The following is a 25,756-nucleotide window of genomic DNA, read 5'->3' as shown; positions in this document are numbered from 1 at the left end:
ACAGCATACTGATTAAACTCCAAAATAATTACCATGTCATACACAAGGCTCGAAGATCAATCTCCCTGTTACATCCATGGAATTAATTTGTGTTTTTTTAAGACAAAGGAAAACTTTTTCCAACTTTTAAGCAAGAAAAAGAAACGTTTTGGATAAATATTTACAATAAGTGACCATTATAGCTCCTCAAGTAAAGGACGAGACGTCTCCATAGAACAAAGGGGCTTTATTCCACAATATAAACTTGTAACATCTTCAGCTAAACCAGGTCCTTCCCTCAGTAACTCTCTGCTGGGTTACACTCTGCGGCAGCTCGTCTCAGCAGCGTCTCTCTGTGCTACATCGTCTCTCCACAGCAGCGATCCGTCTACCTGTGCAGCTTCTTGTACATGACACCATCATCTCTAAAGCACCAACACATCTCAGCAGAGATCAAGCCATTGAAGTCAATTCAGACAAAAATTATTGCTCAGATAAATAAACCTATTCTACAAAAAAAAAAGGTAAAGAAAAAAAATAACGGGAATAATTATATTATTAAGATGCATGTACTAAACACTGGATTTCAAAGAAAAAACTGTAATAGTCTTTTTTGGGGGGAAAGTGTATGAAAACTTTGACTACAGTCCCGTCAGCTCTGGTTTAACATGCAAGGAGGCTCCAGAGACGATAATAATAACCCTCCATTTACCCTCCAAACCGGGTGTGTCGTGGTGTAAGACTCCTTTGCGCTGATGTTGTGGAATCCATGCAGCACGCTTCACATCCTGTGTTTTTTTTTTCATTTAGACGACCACAAACATTTCATAAGAAGAAAGAAATATATATAATATTTATATATGTAAAAATACAAAAAAATAACTAAACATTATAGTTCTGGACAACAAGTCAAAGAGGAGATAGCACCGTTGTTACAAAAGGGTCGGACAGACAGGACGGGATGGGATGGGACGGGGGTGAGGGGAGAGAACAGGATCAGTGACACATCCAGACTGGTGGCTCGATTTACGGACTGATGACGGGCGGACATCCCCGGCCGTCCTTCAGGGGAAGAAAAATTCTCTTCATTTACTCATGTGTCCATCGTTCATCGTACACCTGACACAAATGTAGTCCTCCTTTTCTGCCATCTCGGCCGTGACGCCGACACAGACTTGGTGGAACCACTGGTTACAGCTGCCGTCACACTGGACCCAATCCACCTGCAGGAAACAAAAACACAAGACGCTTTGACTAAGGACGATTTAAAACTGTTATCACTGGGGTTATTTTTTTAGTCATTTGGTTTTAAAAGTTGTGATGGCATTGTTGATGGTTTAGCCCAGGTGTTATACAGATCTTTGTATGATAGTTTTTGTTCTTCTCACCTCATCTCCCTCTGGTAGTTGGCATCTCTCTGCCGGACACACAGCCATCTCCTCATCAGAGTCATCAGACTGGGAGAAGTCAGAGCGTGGAGAGGAGGAGGTGGAGGTCTGTCTGCGCTGCAAGTTCTTCTTGTTCATCTTCTGTCGTTTGTGAGAGTGCTTTTTGACCTTCTCCCTGTGCTCCACGTCTGAACCTCCTTCCCTCTCCAGCTGCCGCTTTGCTTTCTTCTCTGAGCCGCTCACACTGATGCCGTCCTAGGATCACAAACAGGACAGATTAAACCTGACACTGATGCGGTTTGGTGCAGCTCTGTACAGACTTTATTTTGTAGTTGGGACTTTGTACCTGGTTGAGTGGCAGATTATTTCCCTGAGAGTTGAACTGCGTGTGTTGGTCACAGTCTGTAGACTCGTCCTGCTGTGGAGACGAGCATCTGTTGGTTTGCTGGCTGCTGGCTCGGTCCAGTAAAACGTGGTAGAGGCTGTGGACCTCTGGCAGAGACACCTGTAGCAGGAGTCCATCCACCATCAGCTCCTCCAGATCCTGGCTCAAACCTGCGGCACAGAAAAAAAGAGAACATGAACAACATAAACGATAATGACCCCAATGATCAGGGCTGCAGGTAAAATGAGTGAGATCTGATCACTTCATGGCAGCCAGTGAGTGGTTTCTGGCTTCCTAAAGTCACTCTAGATGGTATATTTAGTAAGAGTCAAAGTGTTGAATCACTGCTTTTGCATCATGAAAATTAGAAAAAACATTTTGCAGTGTTTGGGTGCTTGAACAGGCTTCTTTGTAGAGCAGATTTTGGGTCAAAAACAGAATTTTACGCAAAGCTAAGAATTTCTTTTTTATTAATTTCTCTTGATCAGAGTGAGATGACACTGACCCTGCAGAGGTATGCATCTCTGCTCTGTGTAGAAGACGGTCTGAGCATGGCTTGTACGATTCCACTCCGGAGTCAAACATGGAGCCTGTAACAAAAGTAAAAATCATCAAGTTATGGGTTAAAAAGTTTTAAAGCTACAAAAAGCGTTTGAAGAAGAAGAAGCGGTAGAAGACCTGAGAGTTGGTGTCCCAGCGTGTGAGGGTTGGAGGAGTTCCTGGTCTCTCTTCCAGCTCTGGGAGGTGACACGTCTGTGAGATCTGCTGTGCCTGCTGCTGCCAGTTAACTGTCCTCTCTACCAGAAAATGCAGAGCGTCACCCTCCGGCAGGCGAACCTCCAACCGCCGCAGAGACGCCAGCAGGGAGAGGACTTTGTTCAAGGAGGGCTTTTCTGATCGCTGGCACTGCGGACAGAGCCATGGCTGTGTTTCGCAGGAGTCTGTTGTGTCTCTGACGCACACGCTGTGGAAGGCGTCCCTGCAGAGTTCACACTGTAGCATGGCACCCATGGGCGCCTTCTGACAGACGCACACCTTCAGGTCCATGCAGTCTGCTGTGGGAAGGAGCTTTGACTCGTTTGCTGCCCTGAGGTTAGAGAAAGCCTCCATCTCCCTCACTCGCAGCTCCTCCAGAGTCGCCATCTGTGAAAACAACAATAAAAGAGTCCAGTAATGAACTTCCTCCTCTCTTCTCATGGAGAATCTTTGTGGAGCTGAAAACCGTACTCACTGCAGAGGTAGAATCCTTTGTCTCTGAAAGAACTTTCTCCACATCGCTGAGAGTGTTGAGCCGTGGCGTTTTCTTCTTGTTACTTTTTGGCGAGTCCTTCCCTTTCTTGGCTTTCCTTTTTGGAGATCCAATGTTTCCAACTTCGCATCTTGGGCACAAGACCTGTGTCAAAAACATGAAATCGTTTGGCTTTTACATCAACAGAACTACAGGAGAAAAACCCAGAGTCCAACTGATTAAAATCAAAATTCTTTTTTACAGAGTTACTGATTTTGAGTCCTTCTCTTTTTGTTTAGTTTTTTTGTTTTTGAGAGAGTAAAAAAAGGTGGAGGGGGGGTGACAACCTTTTTAGACTCTAACTCTCTATGTTCATAAATACCTAGTTTAGTTTACAAAGCCTTGGTTTGTGAGATTTGTGCTCCCGTGAATATCTTCATTTTTAGAATTGTGATGTTTTCTAAAAAATTACAATTTCAATTTTGTTTCAGGGTGTGAAAACAGCTGGTTTAACATCCAAGTCTGGATTCTCAGATCTCTCAAGTTCAGCCATTAAGAATCTATTTTCACATCAGTGTTAGCTTCACTTGTTCATTAATATTACTGCAGGAAACGGTGTGTTTTGAACATTTGCCCTCCTCTGAAATGTTTCCAGTAGATGGAAAATTTAAAAAATGGTGATCACAAAGCCCTGTTTCCACCAAGAGGTTCAGTTCGGTCTGGCACGGCACACATTTTACGGTGTTTCCCCTGACAGATCCCTAAATAACCAAGACGAGTCACACACGGGTGCTAGACTAAACCGATCTGATCTTAGAAGGTGGAGCTACAACACAGCAGACCATTGCTGCATTTCTTGTGGCGGCACACGGACTTCTCTGAAATGAAGCTCAATTGCGCTTTGTATCAAGGAGCTACATGCCAATCACAGAGAGGATGAAATGCTGCATAATTCCCATCTAGCTCTTTGTTTACTGTGTCACCTATTCTTCTTCGTTGGATTTATTCGCGGGCTACACTGTGTTGCACTGCTATGGCGTCTCGCAATAATTTAACAGATGCAGCTTTTGGCATCCGGCTTACACACCGCCTACCACGAGGGGGCATGGTTTGCTGTGGAAATGCAAATGGGATCAATTTTGACCATACCAAACCGTGCCAAACTATACTGGACCGAACTGGACTGCTTGGTGGAAACACGGCTTAAGAAGACCTCACTGGCTTGCCGTCCATTTTTACCTCCATTAAGGTGAGGGTTGAGTCTTTGTGAAGGAAAGTTGCAGCTGCAGATTCCTTCCATTCCTGCACTTCCACCATTAAAGATTCGAGCCGGTCTAAAGGCTCCAGGTGGACCTGGATGGCTTGTCCTCGCAGCACCATATCAGAGAGGCTGTCGATCATCAGGATGCAGCCGCTGGCCTGCGTTAAAGAGGTTATAATTGTGTGACAAGGGAAATCACATCTCCGTGAAGATGAATGAGCGGTGACAAACTGTCCAGCGTGAGCTCACCTGGAGTTCCTCAGCTTCTTGAAGCCACTCTCTGGCTTTACGGATCGTGTCTTTCAGGAGGAGACAGTTTGGGAGGTAAGCGGGGATGCCGGAGGCTTTCTCAGCAGCAGCACTGAGAGTCTCTATGGAGTGAGGAGGTCTGTGTGGGCAGAGAAACACATGATTAACACATCTGACAGCATCACATACTCACCCAACAAAAGCTCTTCAAACATATCTGCAGGAACTTTCTTAAAGCTGTTTTTTTTTTTGCTGCTCAAACATTTTATGAAACAAATCATGATCTGAAACTCTTTGACTTTGATTTGAGTTATCAAGCGTTTTGGGCAGGTTGTGAGTGTAAACACTGGACAACAGTGTGAGCCAATGGAATGAGAGCAGAACGGAACGTGAGGCTCACTTTTTGTTGATCTTGCTGAATATTCTAGCAGCAGCATTTTGCTTTAGCTGAAATTAAAATAAAGCAAAATGAGGAGGAATGGCGTAAAGTATCATTTATCATTTTTAATCATGACGACAGCAGTGACACAAACTTACACGAGAAACATCTTATGGATGTGTTTCCTCCCTGCAGCTCTGAGGCTCATGTGTTGTCATGTGTGTGTGCTGCCCTCACCTGGCTTTCAGCAGGCTGCTCGCCTTGTCCTCCCAGTGCTCGGACACAGTGAGCAGCTCCTGCAGGCGTGCCATGGCTTTCTCCACAGATGGGTGCGGCTCCAGGCCGACTCCCTGGTCAATGAGCCGCCTCATGGTTTCCAGAGTGAGGGTGGCGGGCTGAGCGCTGGCCTGCTGCACGCCCTCCAGCCAGCGCGCCTGCTCCAGCCGCACTCTGAGGCGGGGCAGCTCGGGGAGCTCCACGTCAAAGTCGAAGCTGACGTCCAACAGGCTCTGGATCTCGGCCACGCTTGGAACCTCGTCTGCCAGGACCTTCTCACTGTGCTGCTGGAAGTCTTCGATGCGATTCAAGAGTTCCTGGACAGAAGAATAAATTTCGTTAAAATAAGACTTTTTATTTCTTGTTCAAAGTCACCTACAGCATCTAGAGCTGGGCTCCAGCCTGACAACATACTGTCAGCACCTGTGCTGACTTTAGGGAAAGTTTCAGTTTGGTTTGTAAATGTGTGACAGAGTGACTCCTCTGTTTTTGTTTATGTTTTGGTTTTCCGGGGTTGCGTTGTAGTGAGTGCTTTTGATTCTATCGACCCAGGGTCCGCAATAGGTGGACCCTGGTCCACATCCAGACAACGGACCACCTCTTTGTGGGCCCAGTGCGGGAAAAAAAACACAGCACCCTACTCTCTCTGACTGATGCAAGGTTAGATTGGCTGAGAGAGAAAGAGTGATTCATGCTTGCATTATGGGCTGTCATTCCCATGACAACGATGCACTGATTCCCTGATAACTACGCAAGCTGGAAATCACACACCCTCCTCCTTCAGTGTGTTTTCTTTGCATGGCACAGGCAGCGGGAACGTCTTTGCATCACACCCGGCACCTGACCTCAAAATGGCAAGTCAGACAAAGGTGGACACTGAAAATCTGATCTGATAAAAAGTGAAAACATTAAACGCCATTTTGAGAAGCGCCACCATGATTTTGATAGAGAGTGCCCTCCAAAATCAGAGCTACGATCAGATAAAATGGAATTTTAATGGAATTAAAATTTAGAAAGAGAAGCAGTTTCTCTCCTCTTTCCAATGCACCCTTGTGTATGTAAAAAGAGGGGGCTCTCTACTGAATGTGCCATAGTTTTTCTTTTCCACCTTAATGACTGAGGTTTTGACAGTTGTTTACCAGAGGACAGTATGAGGGTTTAGTTTTGTTATTTTAGCTAAAAGGAAAGGGACACTTTGTTTTACTTTTGACATGTATGTGAACATTTGAATTCTCAAGACGCTTGATTCACCTTTAGTGAATGTTGTTGTGTATTTATTTTTATTTTATTGAGTTATACTAAGTAAGAAAGAATGTCAGTGTGATACTGAAAATAAATGTTTTTGTGCCTTACAATAACCCCTGATTATTACTGTACAGTACACCCAGCCTAAAACTACAAAAGATAAAAACATAAAAAAGTAGTTAAATTAAAAAAAAAAAAAAAAAAAAAAAAAAAAAAAGCGGCACGCACGGCTGTGGACCCTTGACTTCCTCAAAATTTATTTTCTGGACCTTTTACATTTCTAATTGAGAACCCCTGCTGTAGATGATCTCTGATGTATCAGTTAGCCCGTTAGCTTGTGTTTTGTTTTTGCTCAAGTGTTGAGCTATCCCACACGTATTTCTGCTCGGGGTTTTGTGTATTTGACGTGATGTTTGAGCCTTGGAGACCCTTCGTCTGTAAGTGGGAGCACACAAGTTGATTTAATTTTGTTATCAAGAATGTTACTTTAGTTGGTCAGAGTTTTATACTGATTTGGTTTTATTTTTGTTATGTTACAGTTTTACAGTGATGGATTTAACCCAAAGTAAAGTCCAAGTAAAGCAAACTGTGTGTCTTTTTGAAAAGTGTGGATCCCTGTTTGCTCCCTGTCTAGCTGCACTCACAACATGTCATGTTTATGTTTCAATCATGTTTTTTTTTTAACTTTCCATTTAAATACAACTGCTCAGCTTTTTCTTTTTTGCACTGCAGTGTAACACTTCTTGATCTCCAGGTTGTGACCGGTCAGTTGACCAGCAGAGTCTAAGCAAACGAGTCACAGGTTGTGTCATGTGGAGAGGCTGTTCAAAATCTGCTGTTTGAGTTCACACAAGGTGCAAGATCGCAGAAGTATCTGCCTGGCGTAAATTGAAATAAACAATCATTTTCTGTCGTCTCAGTGAGCATCTCTGCCTGGCCGCTCACCTTCAACAGGGGGGCTTGGAGGAGGCTACAGGAGAGGTTATACAGCTGCCTCACAAACGACCTCAGCTCCTCCACAGTCAGCTGACTGCACGATTTCCCATTTCCACAGCGATACCTGAGGGACAGAGAACAGCAAATTAAAAAGTGAACCCCATTAAGGCGCTAATCAGACTTCCCGACTTACGAAAACACACGGGGAAATGTGAAGACTGCTAATCTAGGAGTGTTTTAATCCTACCTGGTCTGCCTCTTCCCGTTTAAAAGCTGCTGTGCCACAGAGGCGCACTTCTCTGCATCCTGTGTGACCAGACGTAGCCGACGCAGCAGGTCGTTGTCAGGGAACAGCTTGGACTCTGATTCAGCGAGAAGGGAGCGAAACACTGGAAGACCTGAAGATAGAACATCAGATTACTCACAGCCCGACACGTTACATAAGATTCACAGTTTAAATAACCTGCAGCTTCTTATTTTTCAGTATTTTTAGCCGCAGCGATAATGTTTGTTGTGACATCTTCTTAGCAGATCTATAAAACTGACTACAGGGCAGACACTTCGGCTTAAACCATTACCGTACACTGGCACAGTAACTGAAATATATAACAATAATGTTGATCAGGATGTCTAAACAGTTTGAGTGAGACAAATGAGGCTTTCTGTTTCCTTTCCTAGCTTAATTCCCTTGCTGAAGTCTCTCCTACATGGGATGGTGAGAAGGCAAGGAAAGGATCCAAGCATTTAACAGAATGTGACATCCGAGCCTCTGAGCAGTCGTTTTAAAACAACATCAATTAACTATAGAGCCCGGCACAGCTGCACCGTCTGAGGGCTGCTGTACTTTATGAGCTCTGTCGGATGAGAACGAAGGTTTACTGACGTCTTACATATTTCCTTTCAATCCAAAACAAAAACAGTGTATAATATGCTGCTAAGCCTCTCTTTGCATCAGTTTCAAATGAGCCAGCTGCACGCTGTCCTACTGATACCAACAGAGTCGGTTTGTTTTTATTTTCATTTCCTGCAAACCTTTTTTCTTTTCCAGTTTCGCCTCTAAAGTCTCCGTAACCAGGACAGCCCAATCATCATACAGCTTCGCTCGCTGCTTCACAGCCTCCATCATGGGTAAGAGGTCGTCCAGTGTGTATCTGTAACTGCAAAACCAAACAGAGGAATCGATTGTCAGAGTTACGGACATTTTTATTTATATAGCGCTTTTCAGAACTCAGACACTTTACGATCGTCAAAATCAATACAAGCAAGGAACAGAAATCAAACAGAACAAAACAACAGTACAATCACAAATAAAAGCCAATTTAAAAAGGGCGGCTCTGTCCCCCCAGGTTCGGTGCATGGTTCTGTAAGAGGGAGACAGGAGGTTGGCGTGTGAGGAGCAGAAGTTTTGGGGAGGAATGTGATAGTGGAGGAGGTCAATGAGGTAGGAAGGGGCCTGGTGGTAGAGGGCTTTGTGGGTGAGAAGGAGAATTTTAAATTGTATGCAGAAGGGGACAGGAAGCCAATGAGGATGTTTGAGGACAGGGGTGATGTGGTCACGGGAGCGGGTGCAGGTGAGGAGGCGTGCAGCAGAGTTTTGACTGTACTGTAGTTTAAGGAGGACTTTGGATGATGACCCACAAAGGATGCAGTTACTGTAGTAAGATAGTAAGAAGTATTGAAAGTGAAACTTAAGTCCTGAATGGGATTGGTGAGGGGCTTGGGGCCAATAATTATAAGGTCGGATTTATTGTAGTCAAGGGATAGGAAATTGTGGTGCATCCATGTTTTTATTCAGTGAGGCAGTTAGTGATTGTGGAGTCTGTGTCTGGGGTTATGGATTTGGTAAAAATGTAAAGCTGTATGTCATCGGCATAACAATGAAATGAAGGCCATGTTGACAGATGATGTCACCAAGGGAGAGCAAATATATAAGGGACAGAAGGGGACCAAGCACCGAGCCCTGGGGGACGCCTTGAGCCAGAGGAGCAGAATCAGAGGAGCAGTTGTTGATGTAAATAAACTGTTGACGGTCAGTGAAGTACAATTTCAGCCAGGAGAGTGTGGTTCCAGTGATGTTGATGGTAGGGATGGGTACCAAATTAGGTACTTCTATAGGTACAGACGGAATTGTGTCTGGAGTATCGGGTATCAATTCACGTAAAACCAAAAGGTACCATGTTAAGGTACCTAAATGCATCCCTGTGACTGTGAGGGAGTGGAAGAGTGGTCAATTTTTCATGCAGGACGTGACCACGTTTATATATTGAGAAATAAATATGTTAAACTGAAAAACTTTGAAATTCTATTATTAAAGAAATTATTGTTTATTACCACATAAAAACACACTAAAGTACCGAGAATTGGTACCGTTGAGTATCGGTACCGATTGCCAGGTACCGGGCATCTGTATCATATCGTTTCAAATGTGAAAGGTACCCATCCCTTGTTGGTGGTATGTTTCAGACAGGAGAGCAGAATAGTGTGGTTTATGGTATCAAATGCAGCTGTGAGGTGGAGGAGGAGAAGAATGTTGAAGTGGCCAGAATCAGATGACAAGAGAAGGTCATTTGTGATTTTGAGTAGGGCTGTTTCTGTGCTGTACTGGGGAAGGAAGCCTGATTGACATGATTCAAAATAGATATTACTGGTGAGGTGGGACTTAATTTGATGGACGATGGTATGTTCCAAGATTTTTGACAGAAAGGTGAGGTTAGAGGTCTGGGTTTCTTCGGAATGGGGGTTAGAGCTGCAAGTTGGAGTTTTTGGGGACTGAACCAGACTTGTGGGAGGAGTTGATGATTTTCATTATGAGAGGGGAAACGGCAGGGAGACAGTTTTTAACCAGGTCGGTTGGGATAGGATCCAGAATACATGTTTAAAACATACAGGATTCATGTGTACACAGGCTGTTGAAGAAACATTCATACTCACTTCAGTGTGTAGTCAGCGACAGGGCAGGAGCAGAGGTCGTTGATGTGATGCAGACAGACCAGGACCCCAGGGCTACAAGGACAGGTGATGGCTGACAGGTAGCAGGTGGTCCTGCACTTGATACACTGCCGCTCGTCGTCCTGAAGGTGATCGTATTTAGCCTCCTTGATAATAAACACGCCCTGAAGGTTTGGGGCAAGAGAAAAGGTGTTAGATGCAGAGATGACAGAGTGTGCTTGTTTTGTAGCTGGTTCACTGAAAGCTTGAAGCCTGGAGCTGCTGAAAACGACACACCTCATGTTTACACAAGCCACGAAGAAGTCAGATATTGCATTGAGGTAATGAAAGCCAAGTCTTGTTTTTAAATGTTTGTATGATGTAAGAACTGGTGAGGAGAGGAGATCTGCGTGCAGGTAATCAACACAAAGCCTGAAACCATATCGTTCTGACATGATGACGATCACTATCTCACCATTTTCTTCACTTTCTCCCTCAGCATCTGCTCCTCTTTGATCATGGAGACCATGTCTCTGTGCACAGCTGATGCCAGAACCACATCAAGTACTTCAGCTTTGGAGGCCATGTTGCACACCATCTCATCATGTGAGAACACATTGTACCGGTGCAGCATACGATAGTGATCCACACACTGTCTGCCCAGAGGCATCTACGGTTACATGGAGGAAAGAAAAGACGTGTGAGGAAGGAGGATGTTGTGTTAAACTTAAAAAAATGTTCATCAGTGATGGGTGCTTACCCAGTCAACAGTGCAGAAGTTGACTGCCTCAGCAAAGTTGAAGCCCTGATTGAAGCCGCTGTGATAGGCTCGCGGAAACGTGATGACGAACTCGCCAGCACACTGATTCGTTCTGTAAATCTGACGGCGAGAAGAGGAAACAGTTGATGTTTCTATCTTTAAAAATATCAGCTGTGGTTTCTGTCACATGGATTAAACATACTGGGACTCCATGCGCCATCAGCGTGTTGGGGTTCATGATGGTGACCAGCTGGTGCAGCAGGTCCGGCTGAGACTCAAACAGCTCTGGAGCCAGTTTCCTCATCACCTCCTCCAGCTGCTCTGCTGCAAAGCCAGGAGCTCCGTACCAGGTTTTCGGCTCCCCCCTTCCAGTGAGGACAAAGAACGCCACATTTAGGCTGGTGAAGAAAAACCAAAGTCTGACACCACATCTTTTTCCTTCCTTATCTTACCAGTGCAGGTAGTTGATGGAGTAGCTCCAGTGATCCTCTATGTGCCAGCAGAAAGAGGAGAAGCACATGCCGACATAAAGCCACGGCAGCGTCATCCCGCAGATGTCAGCTGTCACATGAGTCAACACGGAGGGATTCATCATCGCCAGGTTGTTCAGGTTCCAGCCACACTTGAGGTATTTCTGCAAAACAAAAGACACAAATCTGTAGATCACTTATTGAGGAAGGACGATCACTCGAACCAACACAGAAACATTTTACGACACGGACATAAAAACAGGAGCATTACAGTGTTTAAGAGCCGCGAGTTCATGGGCAGACTGGGATCATGTGCTGCTGTAAGAGCTTTGCTGTGACGAAGTGGTCAATGAGGGATGGAGGGTGGGGAGTAGGGGCATTTATGATTTTTATGTGGTAACAATGTGTGATTTTTAGGAGTCTGTAGAACGACGGTGAGTGCAGTGAACCAGCATGTTTTAATGTTTTCATAAGTGTCCACAGTCTGGGTGTGAAACAAAGTAAATGAGTCCATATACTAAAGGTTGCGGGTGTACCTCATCTGCAGGGGAAACCTTAAATTTCCCGTTTGGAACAGGGAATCCACTCCCAAACTCCTTGGAGGCGATATCAGCTCCATATTCAACAGTAACGTCCTCCTCGATGGCTCCGACCAAACGCCAGAACTCTTTCTCCACCAGCTCTGTGGGTACCATCTGCAACAGACACATGCAAGAGGCATGAAGTCAAATCCAAAACACTCACAGCGAGCAGGACTGGCAGATTTGAGATGAAAAACTTTCTTCTTACATGAACTGGCATGTTGAAGTAATCCGATTTAAATGCGTCTGCCATTTGCCCAAATGCACGCAGCGAGTAGTCTCTGTACGCTTGTTCAAAGCCAAACGCCTCGTGAGGTTTGTTGCATTCCTGAGGGTAAGTTAGAAAGAACATCGATGAGGAGTAGACAGACTTGTTGTTCCCGTTGTTCCGATAACTTGCAGAGCTCATTATTTAACAAAACACAGGAGTCTGTTTTCACCTGAGCCAGACACTTGGGGCATCTCCAGTCTCCTTTGGGGACGTCGTGCAGAGGGGGGATCAGGCAGAACGTGTGGTAGCTGTCATCACAACCGTCACACAGCAACAGACGGTCTTCTTCTCCCCCGCTGCCACACACCAGACACACAACCAGATCCACCTGAGAACCACAGAAGGGGAGAGGAGTGTGTTACAGATCTATTAGAGGGGCATGAAGACTGAGCGCATGAAACAGGAACCTTTCAGAAAATAAAGAAAGAAATGAAGGCCCCGTTTACACTGTACATCCCAGTCCCTCAAAGAAACAGCCAAGACAGTTAAAACACTTAAACCCCCTGGTTTAGACATATTACCTGGTATGTGACTGAATCTGTGGGAATCACTGGAGCCATTTTTCCTTGTTGCTTTAATGAGACACAGAACAAACGGCCAATTTCAGCGTAATTTTGATTTATGCAGCAACTTCAGCTGCCGGTTATCACAAGACAGGAAGACTCACAACAGGGGTAAAGAAAGACAAAAACACAATAACCTTCAGAGTAGCTGTCAGAGCTACAAAGAGGGAGAAGTAAAGATCATACAGCCGTCTCAGAGAGACGAGCCTGCCTCTTTACATTTGGCTGAAGAGAATCTCAAACCACTTCCTGAGGTGGTGTGAGCTCTCAGGTTTCATTCTTTATGCTTCTTGGATGCAAGTGTGTGTTGTTTTTGGTGACAAAATAGCAATTCAATCCGGGAGAAAATAGGCCGTTGGTAAATAAAGCTGCCAGCTCAACATTTCTGGAACAAAGTCTTAAAATGGTTGTGACAGGTTGTATTCCTCCGGTAAACCGTCTTTGTTGTTGTGTTTTCTGCATGTTGAAGGCACTTCTACTGTGTTGTATGTAAATAATCATGGAGACCTTTTCACCAGCTAAAAAACTTCCAATGATTGGTCCTCAAATTAAATATGGACAGAAAATACTGAAACAAGTTCAATGATAAATGTTTAAAGCAGAGCCTGTACTGTGGATGCTGCTCTCAGCCGACAAGCTTATTAATTTTTGATCAAGAAATGTGAGATCACATACGTCTCGACCAAAGAGGAGATAAAAGACGTTTCAACTCACTGGGCTCGGGGGGACGGGTGGGATTGGTGGGACAGGTGGGGCGTATTTCTTGTACCGGGACTTGGATTTCTCAACTTCAATTATTGGCTCCTTAGTTTCAACTGGTTCCTCTTTCACTGGGATGGGAATCTCTTTTTCTGCAAGAGATCAGGAAAAGATTTTTAGATCATAATGGAGTCTATCGTTGACAATTTACCTCCTGTATGGAACATTTATCAGACATATAACATGATGTCTCTGACGCTTATAGAGGGTATGCGTTCACATCACTTCCCCTCCTGGACACGCCCACTTCAGTCGGACTGAGTGGCAAAACAAACCTCACTTAGCATTGTGTAGAGCGGAAGTAAACACATCTGGACCGGTTAAAATGTGGAATAGGGCATGAAATTAAGGAGAGTTGGACTCGGCATTGATTTGTTAAAACTACCAAGGAACCAGGGGTCCACAAACATCAACATGTGGCCTGAAATGTTGTTGTTGTTGTTGTTGTTGTTGTTTATTTTAATATTGTAATTATTATTATTTCTCTACTACTTAAGTTCCCTTTTTTCTACTTTTTTAATATTTAGTGTTTTTCTGTGCTTTTCTCTTCACAACAATTGTACCAAGAGAGTGCAGCTTCAACCAAAGTCAAATTCCTTGTATTCTGGAAATACATAGCGAATAAAGCTCATTCTGATTCTCATTCTGAAATCCTATCCTGACATTTAGCTGTACTTAATTTTAACGCCAGGAAAACACACAATGTGAAGCCTGAAAGCTTTAAAAGCCTCTACATGATTCAATTTACAGTAAACAGTGTATTTACCAAAGTGAATACATATATTAGCTATTTGTACTTTTGGTATTGACCATAGGCTGTATAATTAATAGACATACAGTCTCTGTGATGGTATTTAAGTATAGTTAATATCAAATACTTTAAACGACACAGCTACAGATGCTTGTGCTGAGTTCCCCTTATTTGGAAAACAATGTTAGCCTCAGTTTAAGTTAGTTGAATCATGCCGAGCACAACACGCATAATCACACATAGACAAAAATGTTTCAGTTATAAAAAATATGATGAATGAAAAATGCTAACATTTGGAGATTTAGTAATTTAGGGAACGATTTAACCCAAAAATGCAGCATAAATTGACGTTAACTGACACAAAAAGGGAACTGCGAATCCAGCTTCTGTTGCCTGGATTGTTTCAGTAAATTGTAGGGATACATCAATTTCTCTTCTCTTTGTTTTCTCAGTGCCTGTCAAAGATAGGTCTGTCTGCTTTTCAAAAATGTTCGTTCAATCAACGCGCAACAGCTCTTCCCCATTTTTTGATTTGCTTTAAAGTTTGGACAGTATTTAAGCCAATGCTGCCACTCATCTCCCTCTATCTGCCACTGCATAACCGCAGCGCCCCCCGCTTGCTGTGACATCATGTGCATACCCTCTATTGTTATGGGTCGTAGTACTTTCCAGCAATTAGAACAGAGCCTCATAAAAAGAGCTATTTTTCTATCTAACAGGTGTAAAATGCTGAATGTGTCAAGTAGTGTTACCTTAATAAATGTAAAATAGTATTTCTGACAGATTTTTGACTTTGATCTGATGAGTCTGACCTGGTTCCTTCTTGGCCACAAAAGAACCCATCCTCCTCCTCAGGTTGGGCTTAGTGTCACCGGGCTCACCTGGTTCAATCTTCACACAGGTAGTCTGCAGATAGAGAGCAGGAACATTAAAACAGCTCAAATGGTTTAAGAATGAGAAGCTCATTAAATGATAAAGTGCTTGTTTGGAGACAGCTTGAGTCAGGTGTTTGTTTCGCCACTTCGACAACACCCACCTCACACTTCATGCGCTTGGCTCTGCGAGCGTTTGGGCAGGGCTCGGGGGTCTGCACGGGCTGCTTTTGAGCCTGCTCCTGCAGCTTCTGCTCCTTGATGTCCACGATGTCTGCGCTTTCTGTGATCTCCACCGGCTGGACGGGCTTCTGAACACACTGGAGGAGAGAGTAAGCTGATTAAAAACCACAGCTCATTAAAAAAGCATCTGTGTGCCTAACTGGAAATACCTGTATGTTCAAACACAACAATCAGTGAGAACTGTTGATGTTATGTTACTTAGTTCAAAAAAGGGGTCACGTTTCATGGTTACAAATTCAGCTACTAGCTCTGATAGCACAAACAGGGACAATATATCAATCAATCAATAATGTATCAGGGGCTAACAAACATGGTTGAAGGACTGGGTTCTACTTTTTCTAAGACTGGATAATGAGTTTACAGTTTTCATAGCCAGGATATAAAGTGGCCATGATATGTGTGTCTTTAGCTGCAGCTGTCAACCAAAACAGAAGTGAAAAAAGGAGCAACATGCCAATAAGGAGTTGAAAGAGAAGTTTGAGCTGGGAAAATGCATAGAAGCAATAAATATTGAAACTTTAGGAGTTGTGTGTGAGTTTTTTGTTTATGGAATGTAAGTAGAATTTGAAAAGCACAGAAGAAGAAAATCTTAAACACACAAAGAGACTTATATTGTCTCCTATGTCATTACAGCTTAAATTTCAGAGTTGAGGTTTTCTTGTTTGATCTTTTTTTCTTCAGTGAAACAGGTTAATGAAGGGGTTAAATTCACAACACCACATCTGCAAATATGACACCAAGACGCTGAACATCCAGCATACTGTCCAGCCAACATGCAGTGTGTTAATTGTGAGGCTGAACGGCTTCTGGTCACGGCACAAACATACCTGTTCAAGTTCAGGATCAGCCTCCAAACGCATCAGTTTGGAAGCTGCCTCTGGGGCCTGAGGCAAGAGAGAGCTCGGGTAATTAAACAATTTAGAGTGACCCGGCCGTGAGGTCACACAGCACCAATCCCACAACAGCGGATAAGCTCTCTTGCAACATGTATTGAAAGATTAGGGGGGGAAAAGCTACCAAATGACATGGCAGGACACCAGATCAGATTAGTTAACTCTTCCAAAAAACAGAAAAAGACGTTAAGTTCTAAATTAAAAACAAATGACACAAACTGCAATCCAATACAAAGCATGCATATCCTAATAATGCATTTGTTTCCTGTTATTTTAAAGATGACTGGATTTTAACTGTTTCTGAATAATAAATGTGTAATTTCACTTCAAATGAAGTCACTGCTTGTCATAACAATGGAATAGAAGAGTAGTTAAGCATTATTAGGGCTCTGTTTGCTGATAGACCACACGCTGTTTGGCTGATATCATGGTGCATGTGTCCAACTCACCAGCAGGTTAGCTCCGCTCTGAAACAGATTGTAGGGATAGAGTATTTTCTCATAATGCCCTCGCAGGTGTGAGCCCACAGCTTTGCCAGGAGCGAATCCCATTTGTAGTGCAATCTTGGTCCATCGCCTGTCCCGGCACACAATGTCAAATCCACCATCCTCTGCCACCAGCTGGAATAACACACAGGTACAGCAATGATCTGAGTTATTTCATAGTAAAATATTATGAAATGAGTTCTTTCAAGGGACAATTTTTTTTTTCCTTTGAGAAAAAATGCTTTCCTTAACAGCGTGGCACACTGTAACCTCAATTTTATACTTGAACTAGAAAAAACACCTTTCCAACACAATCAACCAGATGAGTAACTGTATGACAATAGAACAATTTATGACAGAGCTTTCTTATTGGATCATATCAATCTAAAATACTAGTTTGGGGTGACATAAATGAATTAATGACCTTATTTAGCTTATATAAATCCAGAATCTTCCTCTCCACATGAGGAATCTTCAAGGGACATCCCTGCAAATCCCAAAATTTGGCAATCTGGTCCAAGAAGTTGAGCTTGACTCTGGTCTGCGCCTGGGAAAACATACAATAAAAAAAACATCAGTTAGCTATAAATAGGTTTTTTACAAGAGAGTTAAACTGTAATCTGATACAGGCTGATGTGCATCCAACAACACCGGATACAGCATCTTTTTGATGTAAATCATTATTTTTTTAAGATTAAAGTTAAGATTTGAAAGACTGAGTTAAACATCATTTATTACATAACATTCTCTAAAAGTTGATGTCATTGTTGTTCTTTGTTATTACCAGAGCAGCTGATCAGACACATTCAAGAGATTAAAAAAATAGTTAAACTGATATTCTTTTTAATTACTTAAAAACCAACAAAGATATCTACAGTCAAATAATAACTTCTGATTTCCTCTAATTGCACATACCTCCAGTTCATTGAGCCTCTGGATGCGGGGAACAAAGTGGAGTCTGTCGACATCACAAGCAAAGGGAGGCTGCCAACCCTAAACAGACACAAAAAGACACAATGGCACATGAAGGTTAATACAAACAAAATGTTCCCCCTGGATAGTTTTATAAATTAAGTTTAATGGAATACAACTTGTGCATTAATCCTTATATAATTAGCTATTTTTGATATTTCTTTCATATTGTGGCCTCAAGATAGTGGTTTCAAAAAGTGGACTGAAATTCTCAAAATGACCTGAACCACTATAAACCAAGGTAAGGTTTGATGAGATAAGGAGATAGACAATATTTCACACTTTCAAAACAATTTTGTAATCATGTTTGGCCAAAAGTACAAAGACCTCTCCTGCGAGAGAAAGACTCAAGCAATCTTTTTGCATTTGTAATTCCACACAGTGATCAATATGTTTGTGTCAATTTTACACATGGCCTAATATTTACATTGGTAATAGCCAGAGACCCAAGTTCTTGTATTAAGTCAGTAGCCAACATCCCCCACTGGCACACAAAATGGCCAGATGGAAGACTCACTCACCAGCCCAGCTTACCACAAAGCCAACATGGAGGACGACACCCAACAACACAGGCTCATACATGAACATATACAAGAAATTCAAATTCAATGTACACGCAAAACAAATGCCATCCCATGTGACACAATTAGTTAGAACACAAGTTTAGGAGTCAAAACTTGCATTTTTAATACCGTAAAGTGCTCTTTGTGATTAAATAATAGTCAACTTGACCCATAGTAGGACATTTTTTCTGATGTGCAATTATTAATAAACACATTTAAAAGCAGGATCGCGCTCAAATAAGCATAACTAACTGCCTGTTGGCCAAAGAGTGATGGATCACAAGAACACAGAGTGACCCAACTGCATCATGATGCTACTCCACAAATAATCCATAATTAACGTCAGCTGCAGGGCTCTCAGGACGTCTAAGGACAAAGGAGGATAAAAAGCTGGAATTTTCAACACCTTTGTGTATTTTATTGTAGTATCAACATTTATAACCCAGTCCAATGGCTTCCGCATATCCACCTAAATGTCAAAGCGTCAATTATGACAGGTTGGCTGGTGAGCCCTGAGCTACTGTTAGCATGCTACCTAGCCAAGTGGTTCAATGACTGGACCTCTGAGGCTTTGTTGACACGCGGTGAATGTCGATTATAATTCACGTTAAACACTCTGGGACATGTTTAGTAATCATAACCAGCGCAAAATTAACACTAAAGCACAGCTACAGTGGGAATAATGTGAGAACAGAGGTGGCTAAGCTGTGGCAGCACAAAGAATGAACACAGCCGTGTCTCCGCCATGTTGAACAGTCCCTTTAAATCCAGAGCGCTCCGTTCATCTAACCGCCGTCTCAGCGCTTCAGCATCCGCGAAAGCTTTAACGTCTTTCCAGCACTCACCGGAGGCGGTCGGACTTTGCAAATGCCAGTTTTCTCAGCGATGGGACGGATCTTATTGATGAAGGCATACGGATCTTTGAATTCCTCCCAGCTGGGCTCGAAGACCGGGCACTCCGGAGGAGGCTTGAACTCGTCCGGCCGAGGATGGCTCATCGTGTCGGACCGACCCGGCGGTGGTAGCTCGGACAGGAGAGGTCACTCACTTCCAAAAGTAAACAGTTTTTAAATAGGGCGGTTTAAATTATTTTAAAATCCTGTTTGTTCACCGTCAGACTCGGTGGCAGTCAGTCGTCATCAACACGAGAGGAGGCAGCTTACACACATACAGGCTACAAACACACACACACACTTACACACTTACACACACATCCATGCACAGTGAGGAGAATGTTCCAAGGCAGTGAGCACGTCCGCTGAAAAAACTAGACACCACTCTGCTAATATTAATATGTGTGTGATTTCTCTGACTCTATTGGGTTTGGATGACTTCTTTATATGTTTCCAGAGAAACACATAGTTTAAGCCATACTCAGTATTGTATTGCTATAATTCAGCGAATAGTAGTTCTGAATACATTTTACCCATGTTACATAAATTCATCATCTCTTGGACAGTCACAGCTGCAGTGTTTTCTACCCTATGGCTGTTATACTTGTCCCTACGCTTCAAAATGTCCAATCTTTTTTTGTTTTATTTGTTTGTTTGTTTTTTTTTAACTGGTTTGCTTACTTTTGTTTATAGAATTCTTACCATTTATTTATTTTTATTTTTATTTTTTACTGTTTACCACTTTTTTCAAAGATATGAAGTTAAATTCATGCCAACAAACTTCAGTTACTACAAACGTGAAATAAACATTTAAGCCTGATTTGTTGCACTTATTGTGAGACTGTTTGTGTGCAGCCATTATAAGGTTGAGGAAGTTAGTCAGCCTGCTTATCACCAATTTACTAACATGCCTGAACCTCTTTGTCAAGATATCCGTTGAAACTAAACTGCTCATTGTTTTTATGTGTTTCGTCCTGCCAGAAATAACTAATGGAAAAAATTATTTGATGTGTTTTGCTGCCTCAGGGTGCTTGCTTTTACATGGTCCTATTCAGACTCTCATAATATCACACTGTCCCTGTATTGCCTTTGCTACAACTTGTAGCACTGATTTTTAAGTAGCCCACTGCACCAAGGATAGCTCAAAGGGATGCAGATTTATTGATCAAAATGCATTTTTAATCATAAAGCTAGTTAAAATCTAAGTCAAATTGTACAGCAATACTTCAGTGTGTATAAAAACCCCAAATTTGAAATTTTCACTTTAGTAAAAGTACACAAAACTTGACATATTTAAACATATAAATCAAATTTCCTCATCAGGGACGGTAATGATGGCGTTAGAGCATTGTATTACCTAAATATTAACAATAATCTGCTCTGAAATGAATACAATAATCCAAAGCTATTTGAGACACTTTAAAGATATTTTGCATATTTTGGGAGGATTAATTTGCGGCACAGCATCAAACTTTTGTTTTTAAACTTAAGAAGAGAAAAACTATAACTTCCAGATGCTTACTGGGGCTAAAAACAGAGTACTGTCCTCTAAACTAGAGTGAAATAAGATGAGGAAAGGCAAAGTTATATAAACCTGGTATGGACCTAAGACATATAAACCCAATCCATTAGCCTAAAATGTATACCAGAATTTTTTTTTCTGTGCTATTCTAAGTCTTTTATTCGATTGAAATTTAAGTTGTTGGGGTTTTTTTTGTTTTCATTTATCACAGAGACCTAGGTCGTATAAACAAATGAACATGCGATTATGATTAGTCCTCCACAGGCTCAACAGAATAGCCTACAGGGACTCCTTTAAAGGCAGATTGAAAATGACTGCATTCCTGTTTCTCCACAGTACATAAATAAACTGTTATTCAAACAAAAGTAATGTCCAACTTTCTCTGTACCGCGTAAACGAGAGATATACACCTTTCTTTCTTTCTTTCTTTCTTTCTTTGTGGACTGTTTTATGTTTACACTTGACGCGGATGGATCTGTTCAGGTGACACCTTCACGGCTACCGGAACTCGTTGTTTAAATAGAAGGCAAGCGCTGTTTGATTGGACCGAGCTCGTGAGCGTTTTGTAACATCACTGTCATCTTCAACTGAAGGATATATAACCAGACCCTCGATGAAAGACAATCATCTTCTGACATGAGTTTTAATCTTTGCAAATTACTTTACTTCAACTCAAGTAACCACCAGTTCTTCAGGTGCAGAAATCATAAAACTGTTAAAAAAGATCACACCAGGAAGAAGTCATGTGCACTGAATCTGAGCCAGGTATGAGAAAACAACTAGAAACAAAATATACTTAAACTGTTAAAAGGATTGTATAATGCTTTATTTATTTTTATATGATACCAAAAATATTAAGGTGTTGGTTGTCAACACTAAAAGTGGGCCAAGTTCTACTTTGTGATATAAATGTGTGTTTGAGTTATGATACTGCAGTCTGCTCCAAACAGATTCACATGGGATTTGCTTAAATTGTGACATCACTACTTGGTGAGTTTGCATAGAAAGACTAAAGAAAGTTAATAATCAAGTTCACAATTTTGTATTCTTTGTTGCTGGAGAAGTTGTGGTCACCTGTCAGACTCTCCTGGTCAGATTTGTGATTTAAACATTTGACCTTGTTTCATAATTTAAAGGAGGAATAAAGATCCATACACTGTGCAAAAAGCTCATACAGATTTAATAAAACAAACACCAGCATCCCTTTTTCTTTGTCACTGTTTCACAATGTGTCATTTTAAGCAGGGAAACACGAGAAAAACTTTGTAGCATGCAAATAGTGGAGGAAAGTTATCAAATGCTAGTGCTTTAAAGAACCTTAAAGAGACAGTAGTGGAAATAAAACATTTCATACAGGAGTTGAAAGGGTTTGGAAGACAGCAATCTGAGATTTTTAAAGAATATTTAGGGATTAAAGCCATAAAAAGTTGTAAACAAAGCTATTAGAGAGATAATACAAAGACTGGAAATTAGCACAACACCCCTTCTTTAATCTTACAATGCAGAATGGAGTCATATTACCTTTGGTAGTTATATTGTGATACTTTAATTGTGCACAAATTGGATATATCTTATGCAAAAAGTCACAATGCAACTATTTGGAAAGTGAAAATGTCAGTGTAGCTTTGTTTGTTAGTGCTTTTGCGTTTTGTTTATTCTTTCCAGGACATATTTTTAATCAATGATCAGAAAGACCGCTTCTCAGAGAAAGAGAAAAACATGGAAAACCCCACAGTCCCCATGTAAGAACAGCTTTATTAAAACTTCCACTACAGAGAAAGTGCTCATTATTTATACCCATCAGGCTCTTCTTATCAAAGTAATTTGGTAAAAGGAAAAATGTGTGACAAAAAAGTTATAAAACAGGAAGTTAAAAAGATGTTCTCTTTGGTAATCTTAGGCTGAAAGCAAACAGAGGGATGAGTGAGTACAGAGGAACATCATTGCAGTGCAGCAGCTGAAGCCCAGAGGCTCAGTATTCTTCATCCTCATCCTCATCCTCAGAACCGATGCTAGAACAACCCAGCTCCTCGTAATCCTTCTCCAAACAGGCCAGGTCTTCTCTGGCCTCTGCAAACTCTCCCTCTTCCATCCCCTCACCCACGTACCAGTGGACAAACGCACGTTTGGCATACATGAGGTCGAATTTATGGTCAAGACGTGACCAGGCCTCTGCGATGGCGGTGGTGTTGCTCAGCATGCACACGGCCCTCTGGACTTTGGCGAGGTCTCCTCCAGGAACAGCAGTCGGAGGCTGGTAATTGATGCCAACCTGTGGAGTTGAAAAGAGTACGATCAATTACCTTGATTACTGCCATAATCTCTGACATGAGGAGCTGTTCTCCAACAGCTTTGGGGGCTTCTCGTGTTGCCTGTAGTTCTTGAGGTGCACTTATAAACTGATATCTGTTAGAAGAATTTAGCCGTTATCATCAGATGATGAACGACAGGTTTTGTATTTACCTGCAGAATCAGCCTCTCACCTTAAAGCCAGTGGGACACCAGTCCACAAACTGCACAGAGCGTCTGGTCTTTATATTGGCGATGGCAGTGTTAACATCCTTTGGGACGACATCCCCTCGGTACAGCAGGCAACACGCCATGTACTTCCCATGGCGAGGATCACACTTGACCATCTGATTGGCTGGTTCAAAGCAGGCACTTGTGATCTCAGCCACAGTCAGCTGCTCGTGGTACGCCTTCTCAGCAGAGATGATGGGCGCATAGGTGACCAGTGGGAAGTGGATCCTGGGGTAAGGGACCAGGTTGGTCTGGAACTCCATGAGGTCCACATTCAACGCGCCTTCAAACCGGAGAGACGCGGTGATCGAGGACACAATCTGACCGATCAGTCTGTTCAGGTTGATGTAACCAGGTCTCTCGATGTCCATGTTGCGGTGGCAGATGTCGTAGATGGCCTCGTTGTCCACCATGAAGGCGCAGTCAGAGTGCTCTAAGGTGGTGTGGGTGGTCAGGATGGCGTTGTAGGGCTCGACTACAGCTGTGGACACCTGTGGAGCGGGGTAGACTGCAAACTCCAGCTTTGACTTCTTCCCGTAATCCACAGACAGACGCTCCATCAGCAGAGAGGTGAAGCCAGAGCCGGTTCCTCCTCCAAAGCTGTGAAAGACGAGAAAGCCCTGCAGGCCGGTGCACTGGTCTGTCTGATGGTTGCAAAAAGGAAGGGAAGACAAAGTTTAGCATTTTCAAGAATGTCTGAAAATATTGCTTTCATTTGTGTCCAGTCAGTATACAACTACAGCAAATAGTCCGTTAGCTTAGCTTAGCTTAGCTTAGCTCATTTTCTTATTTTCTTAAATCCAAAACCTTATCTAAAGTGATTTCCTGCTCAGATTACACAGCCATGATATTTAGCTGTTATTAGCGTGGTTTAAGTCTTATTTCTTTTTCTGCAGGACTGAAATAAGCTGGACTGTTTCTTTATAGAGCAGGCCCCTACGAGTAGAGAAGATAACACTTTTAGCTGACATATTAATAATGTTTCATTCACTTATTGCAGACAGTGATTTCTGTCTTCAAATCTCGCTCCTGGAGCTTGCACAATAACAACATCTGTTGATTTTTATCACAACTACCGACCATTTTGCGAATCCGCTCCATGACTGCATCGATGATGTCTTTCCCCACGGTGTAATGTCCGCGAGCATAGTTGTTGGCTGCGTCCTCCTTTCCAGAGATGAGTTGCTCAGGGTGGAAGAGTCCTCTGTACGTTCCAACTCTCACCTCATCTGAAAGAAAGGTTGATAAGAACAACGGCAGTTTTGTTTGACTTGTTAGCTCAGAGTGGTCGACCTTGTTGACTCCTCAGCTGGGTCTGTTCATGTAGACAGCTTGGATTTGAGTATTAAATGATAAAATATGGAACTGAATTAAGTAATCTTTGAACATATGAAAATGCTCTCTTTTGCTTATTTGAATCATATAGATAAACGTCCAGTTCGCTGACGCCTCACCACATTTTCCTCTCCAGGGCTTGGCATGTAGACCTCTAAACTTTAAAATGAAAGTGATATTGTAGAAACATTAATCATAGACTACGTACACTTGATGTGGCTTTAGTAAAGCGCAGGAATAAGCAGAATTAGACCGAGTGAAATTTGATATTTCTGGAGACGTGTTTCGTTTCTTCAGGATGAAGCAACTTGAGCACAAACTGAAGGATTTTAGTGAGAGTTTGTTTTTCCTGTTCCGCTATCAATCCACCTCAGCTCGTCATTTACATGTTTAAATAGCAGGCAGACAACAAGGGAAACAGAAACACTCTGAGACGACCACTCACCGACCACAGTGGGCTCCAGGTCCACATAAAGCGCCCTCGGTACGTGACGCCCAGAGCTCCCTGTGTTGAAGAAAGTGTTGAACGGGTCTTCACGAGAGTTCATCTCTGGTGGATTGTCAAGGAAGACGCCATCAGGCCCAACGCCATGCTCAAGGCAGAAGAGCTCCCAGCATGCATTACCTGTCTGCACACCTGCTTGGCCCACATGGATGGAGATGCACTCTCTCTGAACAGAAACAATAACATACAGGTGAAAGGTAAGGTGTACACTAACTTTTGCATAAGCCGTTGGTTTAATACCCACTGCAGTCCCACCAGCTCCATAATTTGACTGAAACTAACAGATACTATCTCTTTTCGCTGATGATATCCTGTCGTTTGTAACTGACCTATTAACCTTGTTACCCTTATTACTTCACTGCCTGTCACAGTACAGAGCAGCTTCCAGTTATAACACACTACAGGTGAGATTCTGCCATTGGATGATCAAGATAGAAACATCAGGTCTTATGATGAAATGGGACACCAAGTCCATGTTGTGTTTATGGCCTGTTCTTTTCTTCCTGTAACAGTGCAAATATGTTAACACGTGTTGTGGTTTGGT

The 25,756-nt window shown here is 42.5% G+C and overlaps 2 protein-coding genes across 4 annotated transcripts; both read right to left on the bottom strand.

Moving 5' to 3' along the window:
- Window positions 1-204: 204 nt before the first annotated feature.
- Window positions 205-19,661, bottom strand: kdm5bb (lysine demethylase 5Bb). Of its 3 annotated transcripts, XM_074681130.1 has the most exons (29): window positions 19,283-19,661; window positions 17,818-17,895; window positions 17,327-17,449; window positions 16,867-17,037; window positions 16,352-16,408; window positions 15,446-15,601; window positions 15,222-15,315; window positions 13,614-13,750; window positions 12,858-12,908; window positions 12,506-12,664; window positions 12,274-12,393; window positions 12,021-12,179; window positions 11,467-11,648; window positions 11,217-11,379; window positions 11,015-11,134; window positions 10,730-10,924; window positions 10,258-10,439; window positions 8,359-8,483; window positions 7,574-7,724; window positions 7,336-7,450; window positions 5,107-5,462; window positions 4,491-4,629; window positions 4,220-4,399; window positions 2,984-3,145; window positions 2,431-2,895; window positions 2,258-2,342; window positions 1,714-1,922; window positions 1,368-1,622; window positions 205-1,202 (listed from the first exon to the last, which is right to left on the bottom strand). In XM_074681130.1, exons 1-29 carry the CDS (start codon window positions 19,433-19,435, stop codon window positions 1,065-1,067), a joined length of 4,680 nt encoding a protein of 1,559 aa, XP_074537231.1. In that variant the 5' UTR covers window positions 19,436-19,661; the 3' UTR covers window positions 205-1,064. The 3 variants fall into 3 exon arrangements, with proteins under 3 accessions (XP_074537231.1, XP_074537232.1, XP_074537233.1); XM_074681131.1 differs by lacking the exon at window positions 12,858-12,908; XM_074681132.1 differs by lacking the exon at window positions 16,352-16,408 and having other exon boundaries at window positions 19,283-19,660.
- Window positions 19,662-22,640: 2,979 nt separating this feature from the next.
- tuba5 (tubulin alpha 5) lies at window positions 22,641-25,328 on the bottom strand. Its single transcript, XM_074681259.1, has 4 exons — window positions 25,153-25,328; window positions 24,453-24,601; window positions 23,336-24,016; window positions 22,641-23,124 (listed from the first exon to the last, which is right to left on the bottom strand). Exons 1-4 carry the CDS (start codon window positions 25,253-25,255, stop codon window positions 22,825-22,827), a joined length of 1,233 nt encoding a protein of 410 aa, XP_074537360.1. The 5' UTR covers window positions 25,256-25,328; the 3' UTR covers window positions 22,641-22,824.
- Between the last annotated feature and the right edge of the window lie 428 nt (window positions 25,329-25,756).

This window comes from Halichoeres trimaculatus, unplaced genomic scaffold (assembly GCF_033239565.1).
Source record: "Halichoeres trimaculatus isolate MK-OKI-2021-1 unplaced genomic scaffold, fHalTri1.1 fHalTri1_scaffold_11, whole genome shotgun sequence".
NCBI classification, from domain to species: domain Eukaryota; kingdom Metazoa; phylum Chordata; class Actinopteri; order Labriformes; family Labridae; genus Halichoeres; species Halichoeres trimaculatus.
Note: the sequence above shows the minus strand (reverse complement) of the source record. Positions and strands in the feature narration are given on the sequence as shown.

Bases quoted from the DNA above. Each gene is read 5' to 3' on its own strand.
- kdm5bb (XM_074681130.1), bottom strand. From the start codon at position 19,435: ATGAGCCATCCTCGGCCGGACGAGTTCAAGCCTCCTCCGGAGTGCCCG. The intron at 17,896-19,282 runs GTGAGTGCTGGA...GTGTCTGTTTAG, and splicing joins GCAAAGTCCGACCGCCTCCG to GGTTGGCAGCCTCCCTTTGC. The intron at 2,343-2,430 runs GTCTTCTACCGC...CTTTTGTTACAG, and splicing joins GCTGGGACACCAACTCTCAG to GCTCCATGTTTGACTCCGGA.
- tuba5 (XM_074681259.1), bottom strand. From the start codon at position 25,255: ATGAACTCTCGTGAAGACCCGTTCAACACTTTCTTCAACACAGGGAGC. The intron at 24,017-24,452 runs GTCGGTAGTTGT...TGCAACCATCAG, and splicing joins TGGAGCGGATTCGCAAAATG to ACAGACCAGTGCACCGGCCT. The intron at 23,125-23,335 runs GTGAGAGGCTGA...TCAACTCCACAG, and splicing joins GGTGTCCCACTGGCTTTAAG to GTTGGCATCAATTACCAGCC.